Source organism: Triticum aestivum, chromosome 7A (assembly GCF_018294505.1).
Source record: "Triticum aestivum cultivar Chinese Spring chromosome 7A, IWGSC CS RefSeq v2.1, whole genome shotgun sequence".
NCBI lineage: Eukaryota > Viridiplantae > Streptophyta > Magnoliopsida > Poales > Poaceae > Triticum > Triticum aestivum.
Genome location: NC_057812.1, coordinates 92,734,629 through 92,752,006, shown reverse-complemented (window position 1 = coordinate 92,752,006; position 17,378 = coordinate 92,734,629). Strand labels below are relative to the sequence as shown.

The 17,378-nt window shown below is 50.5% G+C and overlaps 1 protein-coding gene across 1 annotated transcript; it reads left to right on the top strand.

The window, feature by feature from the left end:
- The first annotated feature begins 607 nt into the window (after positions 1-607).
- LOC123150490 (vesicle-associated membrane protein 711) lies at positions 608-3,402 on the top strand. The gene is made up of 4 exons (XM_044570334.1): positions 608-921; positions 1,786-1,976; positions 2,265-2,428; positions 3,111-3,402. Exons 1-4 carry the CDS (start codon positions 702-704, stop codon positions 3,199-3,201), a joined length of 666 nt encoding a protein of 221 aa, XP_044426269.1. The 5' UTR covers positions 608-701; the 3' UTR covers positions 3,202-3,402.
- The last annotated feature ends 13,976 nt before the right edge of the window (positions 3,403-17,378 follow it).

Here is a 17,378-nt window from a genome sequence, read left to right as displayed (position 1 = left end):
CAGAGAGGAGGGAAGAACGAAGCAGAGAGGAGAGGATGCGGGCAGGGATAAGTGAAGAGGTATGGCACCCAAGGGCGGGGCGTCGTGTTACAGAGCATGGCGCCCTGGGCCGCGGCGTCATGCACCCAAGGCCAGGCCGATGTGGTGGTCAGCGCTGACGTGTATGGAGTCCTTGACCGGGGCGTTATGTAATCTAGCATGGCGCTCCGGGCACGGGCGTCATGTGGGTAGGGCCATTTTGTGAAATATTTTGAAAACGAGGTCATTTTGCGCTGAACTTTGGCCTAAGGGCCAATTTTGTGGTTTTTTCACGCGTGCCAGAGTGCAGAGCACGTTGGAGAATTCCCAAGATCATTTCTCAAAAAAAAATACTAAATCCCAAGGACAGGAACGGGCCCGAGCCGGACTACGTTCCCCAAGCCCCAGCCCAGCGAACCCGGGGCGGCCAGCGAGCCGAGGCCGCGCCCAACCGCAACAGCTCACGTCGGCTCACCGGGCCCCGCCGCCAATTAAACAACGGCTCCACCCAACCCGAGCTGTCCCTCGCTGCTGCCAGATCATCCTACTCCTCCTACTCCTGCCTACCTACATACCCCGTCTCCCCTCCCTCCCTCCCTCCCCTTTCTCCTCCCCCTGCCCCCGAGGAAAGAAAGAAAGAAGAGCAGAGTCCACACGGCAGAGGCGGGAGGAGGAGCGGCGGGATGCCGATCCTGTACGCGGTGGTGGCGCGGGGCGCGACGGTGCTGGCGGAGCACAGCGCGGCGGCGACCAACGCGGGCGCCGTCGCGCGCCAGGTCCTCGAGCGCCTCCCCGGCGGCGGCGCCGACAGCCACGTCTCCTACACCCAGGACCGCTACGTCTTCCACGCCAAGCGCACCGACGGCATCACCGCCCTCTGCATGGCCGACGACGCCGCCGGACGTAAGCCCCGCCCCACCCCTCCCTCCTATCTCTCCCCATCTGCTCGCCGGAGCGCCGCGGCTCTGTTTTTTTTTCTTTATTAGTCGAAGGAAGCGGCCGGGGCGGAGGGAATTTCGAATCTCTCTGGGGTTTTGGTTTCGTCAGCGGGGGAATATCGGAGATCCGGGGGAATTTAATGTGCTGTGCTGTGCTGGGGTTTGTCAGTACGCGCGTCCCCGGTCTCTGTCTGCTGCTGCTGCTCCAGTCGTTGCAGGCCTGTTTTGGGGGATTGCTAGATCGGGTCAAACGGGGCAAATTGTTCGGATTGATTCAGGGCTCGCCAATTGCCGTCCGTTCGAGGATACATGGAGTCCAGGCTGCCCGCCTGGATTTTGACCTTGAGGTCAAACGCATTAGATGCTGTGAAAGTGCTGCTAGTGTTTATCGTTTAGCTAACTCTAGCTGTCTCATCTTTTTAAAATCTGCCACCTCGAATTGCACATTATTATCGAGCCTAAGAAAGTAAGCATCTAGTCTGGAAAATTGTGCGATTTTGGCAATACTCTGCTGTAATTCGTAGTCTATTCCTTGTAGTATATGGAGTTTGGTGCGGATGGTGATGATTGTTTGATGTTCAATCAGAGGTATTTAAGCTAAGTTGGCTCTGCTTGGCCGCATGGTATACTGTCGAGCTCTTTGCTAACAGCAATCTGTCAAATCCCCTGTACCAAATTGAGTTTATTATGTGCTAACCAAATCTATCACATTAAGCATTGACTGATGTCTAAAGGTTCACACCTGTAGATTTTATCTCTGCGGCTTACTATGTCCCTCTTGTGATATGCATCACGTAGCAATCTCCTTATGAGCTAATTTTTGTTGTAGGGCGTATCCCATTTGCTTTCCTCGAGGATATCCATGGAAAGTTTGTTAAGACATATGGCCGTGCTGCACTGACAGCTCTTGCTTATGCAATGAATGACGAATTCTCAAGGGTTCTCAGTCAGCAAATGGACTACTATTCAAATGACCCTAGTGCAGATCAAATCAACCGTATGAGAGGCGAAATCAGTCAGGTATAGCCTTCTTTTTCAGTTTTATTTTGTGAACACCATAGATATATTTTGGCCAATATGCAGGTGTTTCCTGGAGTATAATATTGAAAAGCTTATGTTCTAGAAGTTAATTGAGCTCATGCTGGCATTCTTAAATCTAGTAAACATGCAGTGGTCTGTTGTGTACTTGAACTGGCATTTTGTTTAAATTGCTAGTTGTCAGACTTGCATTGCTTCCGTGTCAGATGCATGTTACCCGATAGATTTGTCAGTTCAGAATGATACCTACTCTTCATTATTCTCTTGCAGGTTAGGAGTGTTATGATTGATAATATTGATAAAGTCCTTGAAAGAGGTGACCGTTTAGACCTATTGGTGGACAAGACTACAACTATGCAAGGGAATACAGTTCGATTCAAAAGACAGGCTCGCCGCTACAGAAGCACAACTTGGTGGAGAAATGTCAAACTCACGTATGTAGTCCTCTCCTATTAATTTTTTACACTCATTTTTCATTCCATGAGTTACTGTGCTTGGTTAATGAACTTCTCTGCGCCAATCTCTTACACCCACCATAAACTTTTCCCCAGTTGTCCTCATATTCACTTCAATCTATGCGAAGTGAAAGCTGCAGTTTTGTCGCACTCGTAACATTTGTGCAGTAAGCACTTTCTGACAGGGTTTTATTCAGGATTAGTGAATGCGACTTTGTGGCAGTATTTTGAGTGCAACATAGACTGGCCCCTGTATGTACATCAGTACTTGTTAGTTCTGTCAATAACAAAGTGAGCAGCGTAGATTCTGACATAGGTTATCTTCTGGTGGGCACAAAGACTGGAAATTGCTGTATGTGAATAAGTAGATTACCCTGATATGGAACATGTTGTATACACTGTATGTTATGAATCATCTCTCAATATACTTGAAGCCATGTGCTATATGAACTTGAAGTGTAGGTTTAGTCTGAAGCTGCTCTGTTTTTTCTGTGCCAAGCAGCTTGCTTGCGCAGTTTACATGACCTAACAGAGACTTGTATTTATCTACCAAGGGTGGCTACCTAAACCAACTGATGTTCTCTTTAGTCGGCTGCCTTTTCAACCTCTTGTCGGCAAAAATTAAGCATCTCATATATTTCCTCCTTTTTCTTTCCTGCAGGGCCGCGTTGATACTCCTCCTCCTTGTAATAGTATACATCGCCCTCTTCTTCGTTTGCCACGGCTTCACCTTGCCGACTTGCATCCGGTGAGAGGGCCCAGGGGCATATAAATTCGTCTGGTGGTGTGTGCTTGTGTCCACTGTATGTCTGTCTCCCTGCCCAGGAGAGCGACCGTTGCGAAATTATTTTTTGTGTGTAGAAAGAGAAAGGAGGACGGACCTGCTATTTATTCTGTAATTGTGACGCCTTGGATTGTGGTTTGGAACGTAATCGAGTGTCTTGCTCATTCAACGTTGGAGTGGGACCGTTGTGTTGTGTTGTGTAGCCACCGTTGCTGTGGTTGGGTGTGCTTACGTGGTTTCAGCAACTCGTATGCTGGCAAGGGTCCAATCCAGGTCGCAAATACTCCCTTTTTTTCTGCGGGTGCAAATACTCCCTTTGTTTCTAAATACAAGCCCTTTTTGAGATTTCACCACGGATGTATATGAATGTACTTTAGAGTCTAAATTCACTCATTTTGCTCCGTATGTAATCTGTAGTTGAATCTCTAAAAAGGCTTATATATTTAGGAATGGAGGGAGTATTTTGTTTCGCTCGGCTTGCGGTCTGCTTCATTCGCATCAATGTAAACATCATATCGTGACGCCGGGTGGATCGAAGAGGGCTTTGCCATATTCGGATCATAGGAGTTGCTTGACGCCAATCCTGTATCATGCAGCGCCCGTGCAAACAGACTAGAAACGTTTTGGGGGCTTTGCTGCGCCCTGACGCCTCCTTATGGGAACGCAACAATCTATATTGAGGTTTTCATTGCATCATACAAATAAACTTGGCTTGAAATGGTGCCGCAATATGAGAGAGTTACAGAAATATGAAACAATTCTTACCAAGCTAGCAAGTTCAGTTTCTGACACCGGCACATTCACAACACATCAATCAGTTTGCATGCCATACACACAAATTAGGCGCATTGCCATAACGGTAACCGCATAAGGAACACATATAGGCACAACACAATCGGGTCGACATGAAACAAACAACAATGACAGAGCAAAACTAGTACGTAATGGGCCTAATGGGCATGGGCTGGCGGTATAGCCCGTTAGTCTTAGTGTTAATTAAAGATAAGGGTCGCTTGCTTAGGGGTCAAGTAAGCCTTACTGAGGAGTCAAGTAAACCTCTTTATATAAGGGGAGGAGATGTATTAATCTAATCAAGCAAGAATTAAAAAGAAAATCCCTTCCCTCTTGCCCGGCCATGGGCAAAGAGGCCCCCGGCCGGCCCTCTTGCACCCTCCTTCTAGGAGCACCATAATAATTTGGTATCAGTTTTTCCGGATTTGATCATGTCCAGCCCTCCATTGAGTTCTTCCCACCCGCCGCCGCCGCACACCTACCCGCCGCCACCAGCGTCTTCAGTGGCGTTGCTGCCCCACACGGCAGGCGCGCTGGCATTGGGCGTGCTGGCGTACTCAGGGGCGATTGCACCCTCTGCCCGCGAGGGCGCCTCAGCCACGGCGCCGTCCTCCCTCGTCCTCACCCTGGAGCAGATGACGGCCGCAATCCTGGAATTACGGCAGGCCGTGGCGGGTATCAGAGCCTTCCTCGTCGGGCCCTATGCGCCCTAGCCGCATCCCCAGCAACCACCTCCTCCACCGCACCAACAGCAGCTACCCCCGCCGTTGCTGCCCTCGAACGCAACCATGGCGCCGGTCATCTCGTACTAGTATGGGATGCCCTACGACGGGACTGCGACGGCCTCATTCCCATCAGCGCCACCGCCGTCCTAGGGCGTCCCCATCCAGCACATCAAGTTTCCGCCGTCGCCGTCACCGCTTCCGGCTTGGATCGCTATCCGCCACGTGTCGGCGGCGGTGAGGCTGCATGCTGCTGCGTGCGGCCTCTTAGCGCGTCGGCGTATGTGGGAGATGCATGGTCTGCAACTGCCGCTCCTCCCAGTTGCGCTTCACTGCGCAAAGGATCTCGATCTTGTCCGCTGCGTCGGGGATCTTGGGCATGCGGTTTTCCCCACGGGCGGCGGGCATGCTGTTTTCCCCCACGGACAGCGACCTCAAAGTCTGTGACATCGGCGGTTGGGGGGCGCACCCCTGCTTGCAATTCTCCATCGAAAGCCCTCCACTCTTCTCTGTGCGGTGCAGACCAACAGCCATCCGGCGAGGAGAAGGCATGGTGTCACCGACAGGAGCGCACCGCGCAGCACCACTGCATTCCACCGTCGGCCGCCGCGAGGGCGCCTCTGCTGGTCGCTCTTGCAACCACTTCCAAGTGGCCATACACATGGACTCCTTCTGTCAAGATGGTGCCCATGGGATCCAGGTGGCTGTACACGTGCACGTCCGACGCGCGGATGGTGTCCACTTTATGTTAAGGGGTCCAAAATAAAGCGTCCCAGTCCATTTCAGGTTGAGAGTAATAAAACAAGCCGAGATGTAAAAGGCTTGTTTTTAGGTATTAGGTTTGTGTTGCGTCGAGTCATGGTTATAAGTTGGTTATGTTGCAGCTCGAGGACAAGCTGCATATCCAGGTGGGGTGTAGTGTTAGAGTACGTAATAGGCCTAATGGGCCCGGACTGGCGGTATAGCCCGTTAGTCTTAGGGTTAATTAAAGATAAGGGTCGCTTACTTAGGAGTCAAGTAAGCCTTGCTGGGGAGTCAAGTAAACCCCTCTCTATATAAGGGGAGGAGATGTATCAATCTAATCAAGTAAGAATTAAGAAGAAAATCCCTTCCCTCTTGCCCGGCCATGGGCAAAGAGGCCACCGGCCGTCCCTCTTGCACCCTCCTTCTAAGAGCACCATAACAAAAACATCCAAATTATGATGATGCAGAGAGAAATGTACACCTGGCCTTCAACGATTTATGCCAAAAGCAGCGTCCGCATGATGAAACAGAGTTTTAGAGGTCAAAATCAATACCGCCGCCTCCTCTTCCCTGAACGTGGTATGGGCTCCACCGGCTGCTCATCCCCGATCATGGCGTGGGCTCTGTCGCGGCTTTTTCCAAGACCTTGTCGAGTGCGTCCAAGCCAACATCACTGCTGTTGCTGCCTCTTCCTCCTCCCCATGGTGAGTTTTCGAGTTTTCCCCGTTCTCTAACCCTAGAATGCATGGCTGGGTGTCTTGTAGATAAATAAATGGATGGATGGATTGATGCTTATTAGATACAAGAAAGTGCAAGTTGCAGAAATGAATGGATAAATGCATTGGTTGTACATGGATTAGGGCTTAAATGAGTTGATGGATTAGGGTTGAGATGAATGCTCAGATGAATATTGGGATGGATGTTAGTTTCTACTTGATTCACAGCAATTATGCTCACCATATATTGACTTAGGTAGCATATTGAGGTCTTGAGTCACAATCTAATGAGAGGAGCATCTCGACCTATCTAGATCTACTTCGGCTTTCTCTTCCTCGTCTCTCCACTTCTCGGTGTATCAGAGGGGCATTTGGATACATCAAAAAGTTGAGACTCAAGAGATGGCCTAGAACATCGGGATGTGTTCAGGTATCATCTTAAAATGTGGTTTGCGGGTCAAGAATATCGGGATGTGTTCAGATATCATCTTAAAATGTGGTTTGCAGCCTCAAGGTTTTACATAACTCAAGATGTCGAAGCCCCTCCAGGCGGCGACAGTTCCCCCTACTAATGTTGCCATTAAAACTAGCTCTTTAAGATATACTTCTCTGTCCGGAATTACTTGTTGTTCAAATGGATGTATCTAAAAGTATTTTAGTGCTAGATACATCTGTTTGAGCGACAGGTAATTCCAGATAGAGGGAGTATAAGTTATCGTTGATTTGTGGAAGAAAATGTCAAATAGAGATTCAAGTAGACCTCGTAGATTCAAGTCACTAAATACCGAGAGTGTTTATGTGTGCAACCAAATCTCTTGTGCATCTCTTCCTCCTCGCCTTTCTTTTCCTCTTAGGCCTTATTTTTCTACCACGTCCACTTTATTGTTACGATTGCTTTTTGAAAGACAAACCAATATATGATCATTTGCTTTGCCGAGTTAGGTGTTTTCTTCTAAATGTCTAGGAAGTTCCAAATCTAATAGATCATATATACTTCCTACATTCGAAGCTCTAAAAGATTTGTTTTCTTTATTAGTCATATTTAGAATGAAACCACCCCTGATATGACCTAGTTATTTCTTCTTTGTATTCCTTATCTTAAATTGCATGATGTGATAAAAATATCACCACAACTGAAAGTACATGTTTACAAAGGGAACTACAACAGCGTGGATCTTCACAATGTGATAAGCCAGACCAATTTTGGAGAAGTATATTTGATTTTGTCTTCAGAGGGTAAAACTAAACGAACCTCTAAACAGTAGAACAAGTGTAAACATAATTGTTTTGGAAAATTGCTACTTCAGTTGTAATCTTTTCGATTGTATTGAGTGCATTCTATATGGTGAGTTAAATTTAATTTTGAAGTGAGAAACTTCTAAGACATAAGAATATATATCAGAAAGTCATGGTGCCTAGTATCTTCGATACATGATGATAATATTGATATGTCACTTTGAAGGGGCATGACGTATTCCTCACTCGAGTTCCTGGGGCCATTGATACGCTAAAATAGAAAAGAAGTATCCCTCATTAAATAACTGCAATGGTGCAGCAAGATTGTTTCCAATTCAGATAAATATGTAAACATTCAGAGAAAGTTTATTTCTTGAGTTCAGAAATAAAAAAAAGCTGAAATTAGCACCGCCACTGATTGTTTTAATGTATACAATGCATATACAATGTTAATGCTTAAGTAGCTAGTTCCTGGTTGTCAACTCTAATAATCTTATGATAGACATATTTGTGCTCATAAAATGAAAATAACAAAACAACATATTGCAGAGACTGCTCTGTTCATTGCAAGTTAGGAAGTGAACAAAACAAGCGTAACCAATTTTCCAAATCTGAGCACCTCACCTCCGGTTAAAAGTAGCATGTGATTCAACATAGCGATGAAGGCCTATGGCAGACCAAACTGAGGCACCCCCTGCATGAGTAGCAAACCGAGTAAATAAGAAAGTCTTATACCCGCAGTCAGATCTAATCTGGGAAATAAGAACTATCTCAAGCTTATATCCATATAAAAATCATGGAAACCACATGGATAACAATTGTCAAGGACCTCGGTGCCCAAGACAGCAGGACCTCGACTACGTAGTTCGTAGTCTCGGTTGATAGGAGCGCTAGGGTTTTTGCCTAACTGCTCAATGGTGCAGGAGAAGAGATTAGGAGTAGAGGAGGAGGTAGGAGATAATGATTTATTGCCTGCGTCCAAGGGTGCAGATTACAGGATATATAAAGGCCTTATGGGCTTCTAACAAACTAGGAAACTAACTACTCCTGGACTCCTAACAAACTAGGAAACTAACTATTCCTGGACTCTAGGAACCAACGTAGGATCAGGACTCCTTGTCCCGATCATGCCCCGCCAGCTGTGGCCGTCGGCTGCTGCCCCTGGGCGCGCGACCCGCGCCTGTACGCAGCGCCCCACATGACATCTCTCCCCCCCTCGACGAGCAGCTCGTCCTCGAGCTGAAAAGCGGGGTAGCGCTCGACAAAACTGTCAAGATCCTCCCATGTAGCTGATGATGCTGCTTCACCCTTCCAGTGGACGAGCAGCTGGCGAACGCCGCGTGCTAGTCGTGCACGAGTCACGCGCTCCGGTTCTGGAACAGCCGCCCCGTTGTGGATCGGAGGCAATCCCGGTGGTGCAGTTGGAGGCGTGCCGAAGAACTTCTTGAGGAGGCCCACGTGGAACACGTCATGGAGGCGCGAGCGTGCCGGAAGCTCAAGGCGGTAGGCCACGTCGTTGACGACCTCTGAAATGCGGTACGACCCATAGAAGCGTGGCTTGAGCTTGCCCCTGGTTGGCAGGTTGGGAGAGGACGCGGCGCGCTGGCGAAGACGAAGCCAGACCCAATCGCCCACGTCATGCCGAATGTCCCGATGGCGTCTGTCGTAGTAGGACTTGTAGACCGCTTGTGCCTGCTGTAGACGATAGCGGACGTCTGCGAGTAACTCGTCGCGCTCCGCCATGCTCCTGGCCACTGCGGCCACCCGTGTATCGCCCGGCTCGTAAGAGCGAATAGTGGGAGGGTCACGGCCATACACAAGCTTGAACGGAGTTTCTTGGGTTGATGTCTGGTAGGCGGTGTTGTATATGTACTCGGCCCAGGGAAGCCATCGGAGCCACTGCCTGGGACGATCCCCGGTGAGACAACGGAGATACATCACAATGATCTTGTTAGCAGCCTCCGTTTGGCCATCCGACTGTGGATGAAACGCCGTCATCATGTGTAGCTTGGTCCCGGTGAGGCGCATGAGCTCCCGCCAAAAAGCCGAGGTGAAGACGGGGTCGCGGTCAGAGACCATGGACTGCGGGACGCCATGGAGACGCACAATCTCAGCGAAGAACACCTGCGCCACTGATTCTGCCGTGTACGGGTGGGCCAGCGCCACAAAGTGGCAGTACTTGCTGAAGCGATCCACCACGGTGAGGATAACAGACTTCCCGCCCACACGAGGGAGCGCTTCTACGAAATCGATGCCGACGTCAGTCCACACGGCCGTGGGCACCGGCAGTGGCAGCAGCAGACCGGCGGGGTGCAAGTGCTCGGACTTGTACCGCTGGCAAGTACCACAGGCACGGACATACTCCTGCACCGTCTTGCGAAGGTTAGGTGCGTGGAAGTCGCGACGGAGACGATGCAGCGTGCGCAAGACGCCTTCGTGTCCGTCATCGTGCACTGCGGTGAGAAGCTCCTGGAGTAGTGGAGACGTTGGCGGGATGTAGAGGCGGCCGTTAAAAGTGACGAGGCCGTCGGAGAGCGCCCACGGCAGCTGCCGAGCGCCTGCCGTGATATCCTCGCGCAACGCGACGAGTGCTGGGTCGGTGGACGAAGCGTGCCGTAGGCGGTCGATGAAGTCGAAGTGAGGACCAGATATAACCATGACCCCCGTCTCTTCCGTGTCGCGGCGGGAAAGGGCATCCACCACCGTGTTTGTACTACCGGCCTTGTACTCCACAGTGAAATCGAACCCCAGTAGTTTGCCGACCCAGTGGTGCTGCGGAATGGTTGCCAAGCGCTGGTCAAGGAGGAATTTGAGACTGTAGTGGTCGGTTTTTACCACAAATTGGCGCCCCCAGAGGTACGGTCGCCAATGGCGAATAGCGAGCACCAGGCCAATGAGTTCCCGTTCATATGCCGCCAGAGAACGGTGACGAGGCGCGGCCGGCCGGCTGAAGAAAGCCACCGGGTGCTGATCCTGGAGAAGGACGGCCCCGAAACCGTATGTAGACGCGTCACACTCGACGATGAACGGCCGTGTGAAATCGGGCAATGCGAGCACGGGAGCCGTGGTGACCGCCGTCTTGAGGGCGGTAAAAGCTGTTGCCGCCTCCGGCGACCATGAGAAGCCGTCCTTGCGAAGCAGGGCCGTCAGGGGCGCGGCGACCACGCCAAACTCCTTGACAAACTTGCGGTAGTACCCTGCAAGACCGAGAAACCCCCGGACCGCGCGCGCCGAGCGAGGCTGCGGCCAGTCGGCCACGGCCTGCACTTTTTCCGGATCCATGGCCACTCCGGCCGCGGAGATGGTGTGACCCAGGTAGGAGATCGACTCGACGGCGAACGAGCATTTGGACCTCTTGACGAAGAGCCGGTGCTGGCGCAGTACGGTAAAGATGGTGCGCACATGGCGAAGATGATCGGCCCACGACTCGCTGAATATGAGGATGTCGTCGAAGAAGACGAGAACGAAACGACGCAGGTACGGCCGCAGCAGATCGTTCATGAGTGCCTGGAACGTCGCCGGCGCGTTGCAGAGGCCGAACGGCATCACCAGGAACTCGTAGAGGCCGTCGTGGGTACGGAAGGCAGTCTTTGGGATGTCCTCCGCACGCATCCGCACCTGGTGGTAGCCGGAGCGTAAGTCGAGCTTGGTGAAGAAATGAGCGTGCCGGAGCTCGTCGAGGAGTTCGTCCACCACCGGAATTGGAAACGCATCCTTGATGGTGATGGCGTTCAGGGCGCGGTAGTCGATGCAGAAGCGCCAGGACCCGTCGGGCTTGCGGACCAGCAGTACCGGCGATGAGAATGCGGAACGACTTGCTCGGATGATGCCCTGGGCGAGCATGGCGGCGCACTGACGCTCCAGCTCGTCCTTGTGCGCGGCCGGGTAGCGATACGGACGGACGGCCACCGGGGCGGAGCCTGGCAGCAGGGTGATGCCGTGGTCGCGGCTGCGGAGTGGTGGTACGCCGGAGGGTTGGGCGAAGATGCCGTCAAACTCGGTGAGGATGGCGTCGAGGAAATCGCGGCCATTGCATGATTGCAGGGCTGGCCCGTCCGGTCCGGCAAGGCCGCGCCAGCAGACCCGATGGCCCCTCCGCCAGAACGTCATGGAGAGGGCGCGGAAATCCCACAGGATCGGTCCAAGCGTCGCCAGCCATTGCGTGCCCAAGATGACGTCGTAGCCTGCGAGCGGCAAGGCGAGAAAATCCTCCGAGAACGCCTCCTGGTCGATGCGGAAGGAGACGGCGCGGTATGCGCCCTGGCACGGAACACGCTCGCCGTTGGCCACCGTGACACGCATCTTCTCGGTGGTGGGGGATGGCAGTGTAGCACGAGCGGCCGCCTCCTCAGCGATGAAGTTGTGGGTGGAGCCTGAGTCGATCAGGGCGAGGAGGGAGACACCCCCGAGGGTGACATGCATCTGCATGGTCTCGCTCGTGCGCACGCCGGAGATCGCGTGGAGCGAGATCCGAGGGTCGGCCGGCGAGGCATCAGCGGTGGCGGAGGCCGTGTCGTCGTCGTCGTCGTCCGGCGCCAGGTCGAGGAGGAAGATGCGCTGGCAGACGCGGTTGTGGCCCCTGCCAAACTTCTCATTACAATTGAAGCATAGGCCCAGGCGACGGCGTTCCTCCATCTCTGTCTGTGACAGGCGTTTGATTGGGCGCCCTTCCGGCAGACTAGGTGCAGGGGGTGCGGCTGGTAGAGCCGGTACGGGGGGCGCGAGGCGTGGTACGGGCGCCGGCAGGATGCCCTTCTGCTGAAAACGCACCGGTGGTGCGGAGGTGAGCGCGCACTGGTCGCGCAGCTCCAACTTGCGGGCGAGGCTCATGGCGACGGCGAGGGACTGCGGGTTGTGGATTTCCACGTCGAGGCTGAGGGGTGGCTGGAGTCCCGCGGTGAAGATCTGAACCTTCTGTGTCTCTGATAAGATGCCTGCCCGGGGGAGGAGCGCCTCAAACCGCTCCTGGAAGTCGACTACGGACGTTGTGCGCTTGCACGCCATTAGTTCGCCCAGCGGGTTAGCGCGTAGAGGTGGCCCGAAGCGGAGGTTGAGCAGCTCGGAGAAGCGGCGCCACGGCGGAGTGCCCTCGTCACGCTGGACCTGCATGTACCACAGCTGGGCAGAACCCTCAAGGTTGTAGGACGCCATCCAGACTTTTTCCTCCTCGGCGATCCGTTGTTGATGGAAGAAGGACTCGCATCTGTTGAGGAAAGCGAGCGGATCTGACTTGCCGTCGAACTTGGGGAAGTCCATCTTCTGAAACCGGGGCGGGCGATCATTGTGGTGCTGCCCATCGTGGGCGCCGGCAGTGCTCGACGAGGAGGTAGACTTGTCCTTCTGGAGCGCGGCGACGGACGTCTGCAGGGACGCCACCGTTGCAGTCAAGGCCTCGATCATCGTGGCCAGATCAGCGGTGGTTGGTTCTGCCATGCCGGAAGTGACCGAGGCGGCGGCGGATGGTGGCGATGGAGGTGTGCTTGGCGCGGACGCAGGGGTGGCGGCGGGCTGCGGATGGAGTGCGGACGGGGAAGAGGATCGCCTGGAACCTGATACCAAGTTGTCAAGGACCTCGGTGCCCAAGACAGCAGGACCTCGACTACGTAGTTCGTAGTCTCGGTTGATAGGAGCGCTAGGGTTTTTGCCTAACTGCTCAATGGTGCAGGAGAAGAGATTAGGAGTAGAGGAGGAGGTAGGAGATAATGATTTATTGCCTGCGTCCAAGGGTGCAGATTACAGGATATATAAAGGCCTTATGGGCTTCTAACAAACTAGGAAACTAACTACTCCTGGACTCCTAACAAACTAGGAAACTAACTATTCCTGGACTCTAGGAACCAACGTAGGATCAGGACTCCTTGTCCCGATCATGCCCCGCCAGCTGTGGCCGTCGGCTGCTGCCCCTGGGCGCGCGACCCGCGCCTGTACGCAGCGCCCCACATGACAACAATTAACCAATCAGACACATGTAATTCAGATTAGTGCAGAAGAGAATCGGTACACTCTCAGCTCACAGATCAATCCACTGAAATTCATCTCATTTCAGAAATGATCAAGGGGTGATGTACACTCTCAGCTCACAGATTTATACCTTGTGTAGACTGAGCCATGTCAGTACTATAGATCCTTGTAGACTTGCAGTCATACTGTCTCACATGGCCAGCCTTGTACCTGCACTTGCATACCAGGATTTGTACGCAGCAGTTGGAGTCGTTCAGATTATGTTCAGCTGGGTAGAGACACACCACTTGTTCTCTTTTCCTGGAGCCTGGCTTGATTGGGAGCTCATCATTTCAGTTAAATAGCTGTGAAACAAATTCTAAAAACCAAACCCACCACACCACGTGTTAGCAACCCTGGTTGTTTAGAAATTCAGTCAAGATAGATTAAAACAGAGAGATAAAACTGGAAGCAATTAGGACTATGTGGAATGAAGAATTGAATAATTTTGTTTCCTATTTGCAGAAAGGGACTTGCCAGCTGAATATCGAATTCAGTTAGAATTTCATGTCCGCATAATTGGTTCAGGATGGTGCGTGCAATGAATATTTTATATTGCCATTATGAAAGGATGAAGCAGAGTAGAGCTAGCAGCAACTGAAAGCCTGAAATCTTAAATTATCTTGCCACTGCACCACGGCTGGCTCTGCCATTTGAATTCACATGTCCAAACAATGCAGTGTGATATCGGGATGGAGAGGAGCATGAGATCGGGGAGGATAGGCTAACCGGCGTGAGGAGATGTGGGTGAAGATGCCCTTGGTAGCACGACGACGGAAAGCTCGAGGAGGAGCATGATTGGATCCGCCGCCACCCGCTGTCCGAGGGAACCAGCCACGGTCGAGGACGACGGTGCAGCTGCCACGGGCTCACCTCATCATGGTCGCTGTCGTCCAGCCTGTGTTTTGATTTTCGGTTTGAGCTTTTTTTCGCCCTAGGCCGAGATGGCCGAATTTCGGCCATTTTCAAAAATTTCGGCTGAAATTTGACCAAAATTTGACTGCAATTTGATTTAAATTTGACCAAAATTTCCCAAATTTGAGCAATTTTGGCCTAAATATACTTTTCGCCTCAGGCCGAGATGGCCGAAATTCGGCCGAAATCCACTTTTTGCGCCCGAAAATCAAAACACAGCGTCCAGCCGCCTTGCACTTGTTAGAGTTATATATGTCGGCTTTGGCCTCTCAGTAATATTAAGCTGCTTTTCATAACATGGTATAAGAGACAATTAGGTAGATTTTTTTTCACCTGCTTTTCATAACAGGACTCACCTTCTGGGAATCGTTTTGGTCGCCGTCGTCCAGCCACCTCGATTTTTCAGGGTGACGGCAGCGCAGTGGCCTGGATCCCACGTCGGTAGCTTGGACCTGAAGTCAGCGGGGAGAAGAGGGTGGTGATTGGGCCTCCGCCTCCGCCCACTGCATAGCATTGTCCGCTTATCTTCTTTGCCTAACAACAACATCACGGCGTCCAGCAGTTCGAGCCCCAACCCCCAAGGCCCCGGGATCTGGCGATGGTGAACCCGTAGTGTCTGATTCCCGGCGGCTACATCAAACAGCATCACTTGGCGACCGTGCATCCATACCAGCAGATGATCGAAGCAGCGGATCAAGGATCGCACAGAGATGATGCTAGGGCTCGGTCTGGGAGGAAGGAGGGGTCATGGGAGCTGGGCAGGGTTGGCGGCGCTGGAATCCTAGAGGTCTGGTTCAGGTGGTCAGGTCAGCTAGAGAGGAACAAACAACTTGGGATGGAGGAAGGATCCGGATGTGTTTTCATGGAGGAGTCAAGCGAGGGAGGAAAAGAAATAGAAACAAGGTGGGACGAAAGGTAGGTAGAATGCAGTCCTCTGCAGGAAAAGGAACCTTGCGTATTTTTTAAGTAGTAGAGATTTATACTTTCAACGATTTTTGCCATGTCCTGTTGTTAACCTTATTATTGCTGTTATTGTCTTCTGTCATCATGGCTTGATTAATCATACTAAAATGATATGTCCTAATTATAAGTGTGCTCCCAAACAAATTGTATTAGCTGGCAAAAGTTTGTTTAAAGCTGTGAAAGATAAGCTCAGAGAGTATGACCTTGGAATTTTCTTTGATTTGGAACTTAGAAGCATTGAGAACAAAAAGTTATTGATGTTTCACATGGATAGACCGCATCCGAGTACGCTTACCTTGGACATTGCTAATGTTAAGCATCTGAAAATTTACTAGGCACACTATCTATTGTGTTCTTGGTCTGCTGAATAGGATACAAAGATTGTTGTAACCGGTAAACACATCCAAAAAGAAACATTATAAAATTAAAGGAGAAGATTGGCATCGATCAATGTGTGTATGTCAGGGTGTAATATTTAATTGAACAAATTGCAGAAGATAAAAAAGGGTGTTGTTTCTAAGTCAGATACTTCATAATGATCCTCTTTAACAAGCTACTTTTGCCTGAGCCTTGTGACTACATCACAGGAAAGGAGGTTGCACTAACGAAGGACATCAACGTTGTGTTGATAAATCGAGCTAAATTAATTTTGATGACATTGCCTATTCCACTCATTCATGGCGCTCAAAGAAGACCGGTGCCACTAGCCCATCTATTCCTGGATGTGTGTTGTTTCTAGTTGTGAGTATCATATAATTTTTCCTTCAGACTCAAGCATCAACCTGAATTTATCCATGCATACCATCTTGGTATTGGAGTTACAAGTGTCTTAATGTGTTTTCTTTTATAGGTTATATTTGGATATTTTGTTGTGAGAGCCTTCAACCAATCCCATCGTTACACCATGCATAACTAATTTTATGAGGGAGCAAATGTTGAATCTCATAGAGCAAGATAAGAGTGGATGACGGGGTTGAAATATTCAGGGCTTTGCGGGTAAATTGCTCAACTATTGTATTCCCCAACACATTTCTTTGATAACATCTTCTAACATATGGTATTCTTTTAATTTCTTCTTTTACTAGTTTAGGAGACAGCACACCACTTGCTACACCGAGGGTGGTGCATCCCCTTCAACGAGTGTCCCTCCTCCAGCCAGTTCAATAGATATACCTTTTGGATCCCATTTTGCTCCTCCTACATCTTTTGTTAGCATGCATCATCATCTCACTGGTTGCTGCCACAAATCATCGAAGCAACCAACAAGATGATGATGCATGATAACAAAAGTTGCAGAAGAAGCATAGAAGGATCCAGAAGGAATATCAGGTGAACTCGGTGGAGGAGGGACACCTGTTGGGGATGCAACCTTCATGTAGCAAGTCTTGCGCTGGCACCTCAATTAGTACAAGAAATTTAAAAAAATGTTAGAAGATGTTATCAGATAGTTGAGCAACTGACCGACAAAGCCTCGGATGTCTCAACTCTGTCATCCACTCTGTTATCTTGCTCTATGAGATTCAACATTTGTTGCATCATAAATCAGTTATGCGTGTTGTAATGATGGGAGTGGTAGAAGGCTCTCGCAACAAATTATCCATAAAGTAAACCTATAAAAGATCATACATTAAGACACTCGCAACTCCATATCAAGAGGATATGCATGGATAAAATCAGGTTGATGCTTGACTGTGAAGAAAAAATGATATGATAGTCACAACAAGAAACAACACAACCATGAATAGAGGGCTGGTAGCACCGGTCTTCTTTGAGCGCCGCGAATGAGTGGAATGGCCAATGTAATCAAAAACTAATTTAACCCAATTCACCAGGCGCAACGTTGTGATGTCCTCCGTTAGTGTAACTCTTTTCCTGTGATGTAGTCAGAAGGCCCTAGCAAAAGTGGTTTGTTCAAGAGGATCATTATGAAGCACTTGGCGGAGAAATCAACACCTTTTTATCTTCTGCAATCTACTCAATTAAAAGGTGCACCATGCTCCTTGATCGATGCCAATCTTTCACTTTTGTTTGTATAATGCCTCTCTCTAAATATGTTT

Coding starts and splice junctions, on each gene's coding strand:
- LOC123150490 (XM_044570334.1), top strand. CDS start 702: ATGCCGATCCTGTACGCGGTGGTGGCGCGGGGCGCGACGGTGCTGGCG. Junction 922..1,785: donor GGCCGACGACGCCGCCGGAC/GTAAGCCCCGCC, acceptor TTTTTGTTGTAG/GGCGTATCCCATTTGCTTTC. Junction 2,429..3,110: donor TGGAGAAATGTCAAACTCAC/GTATGTAGTCCT, acceptor TCTTTCCTGCAG/GGCCGCGTTGATACTCCTCC.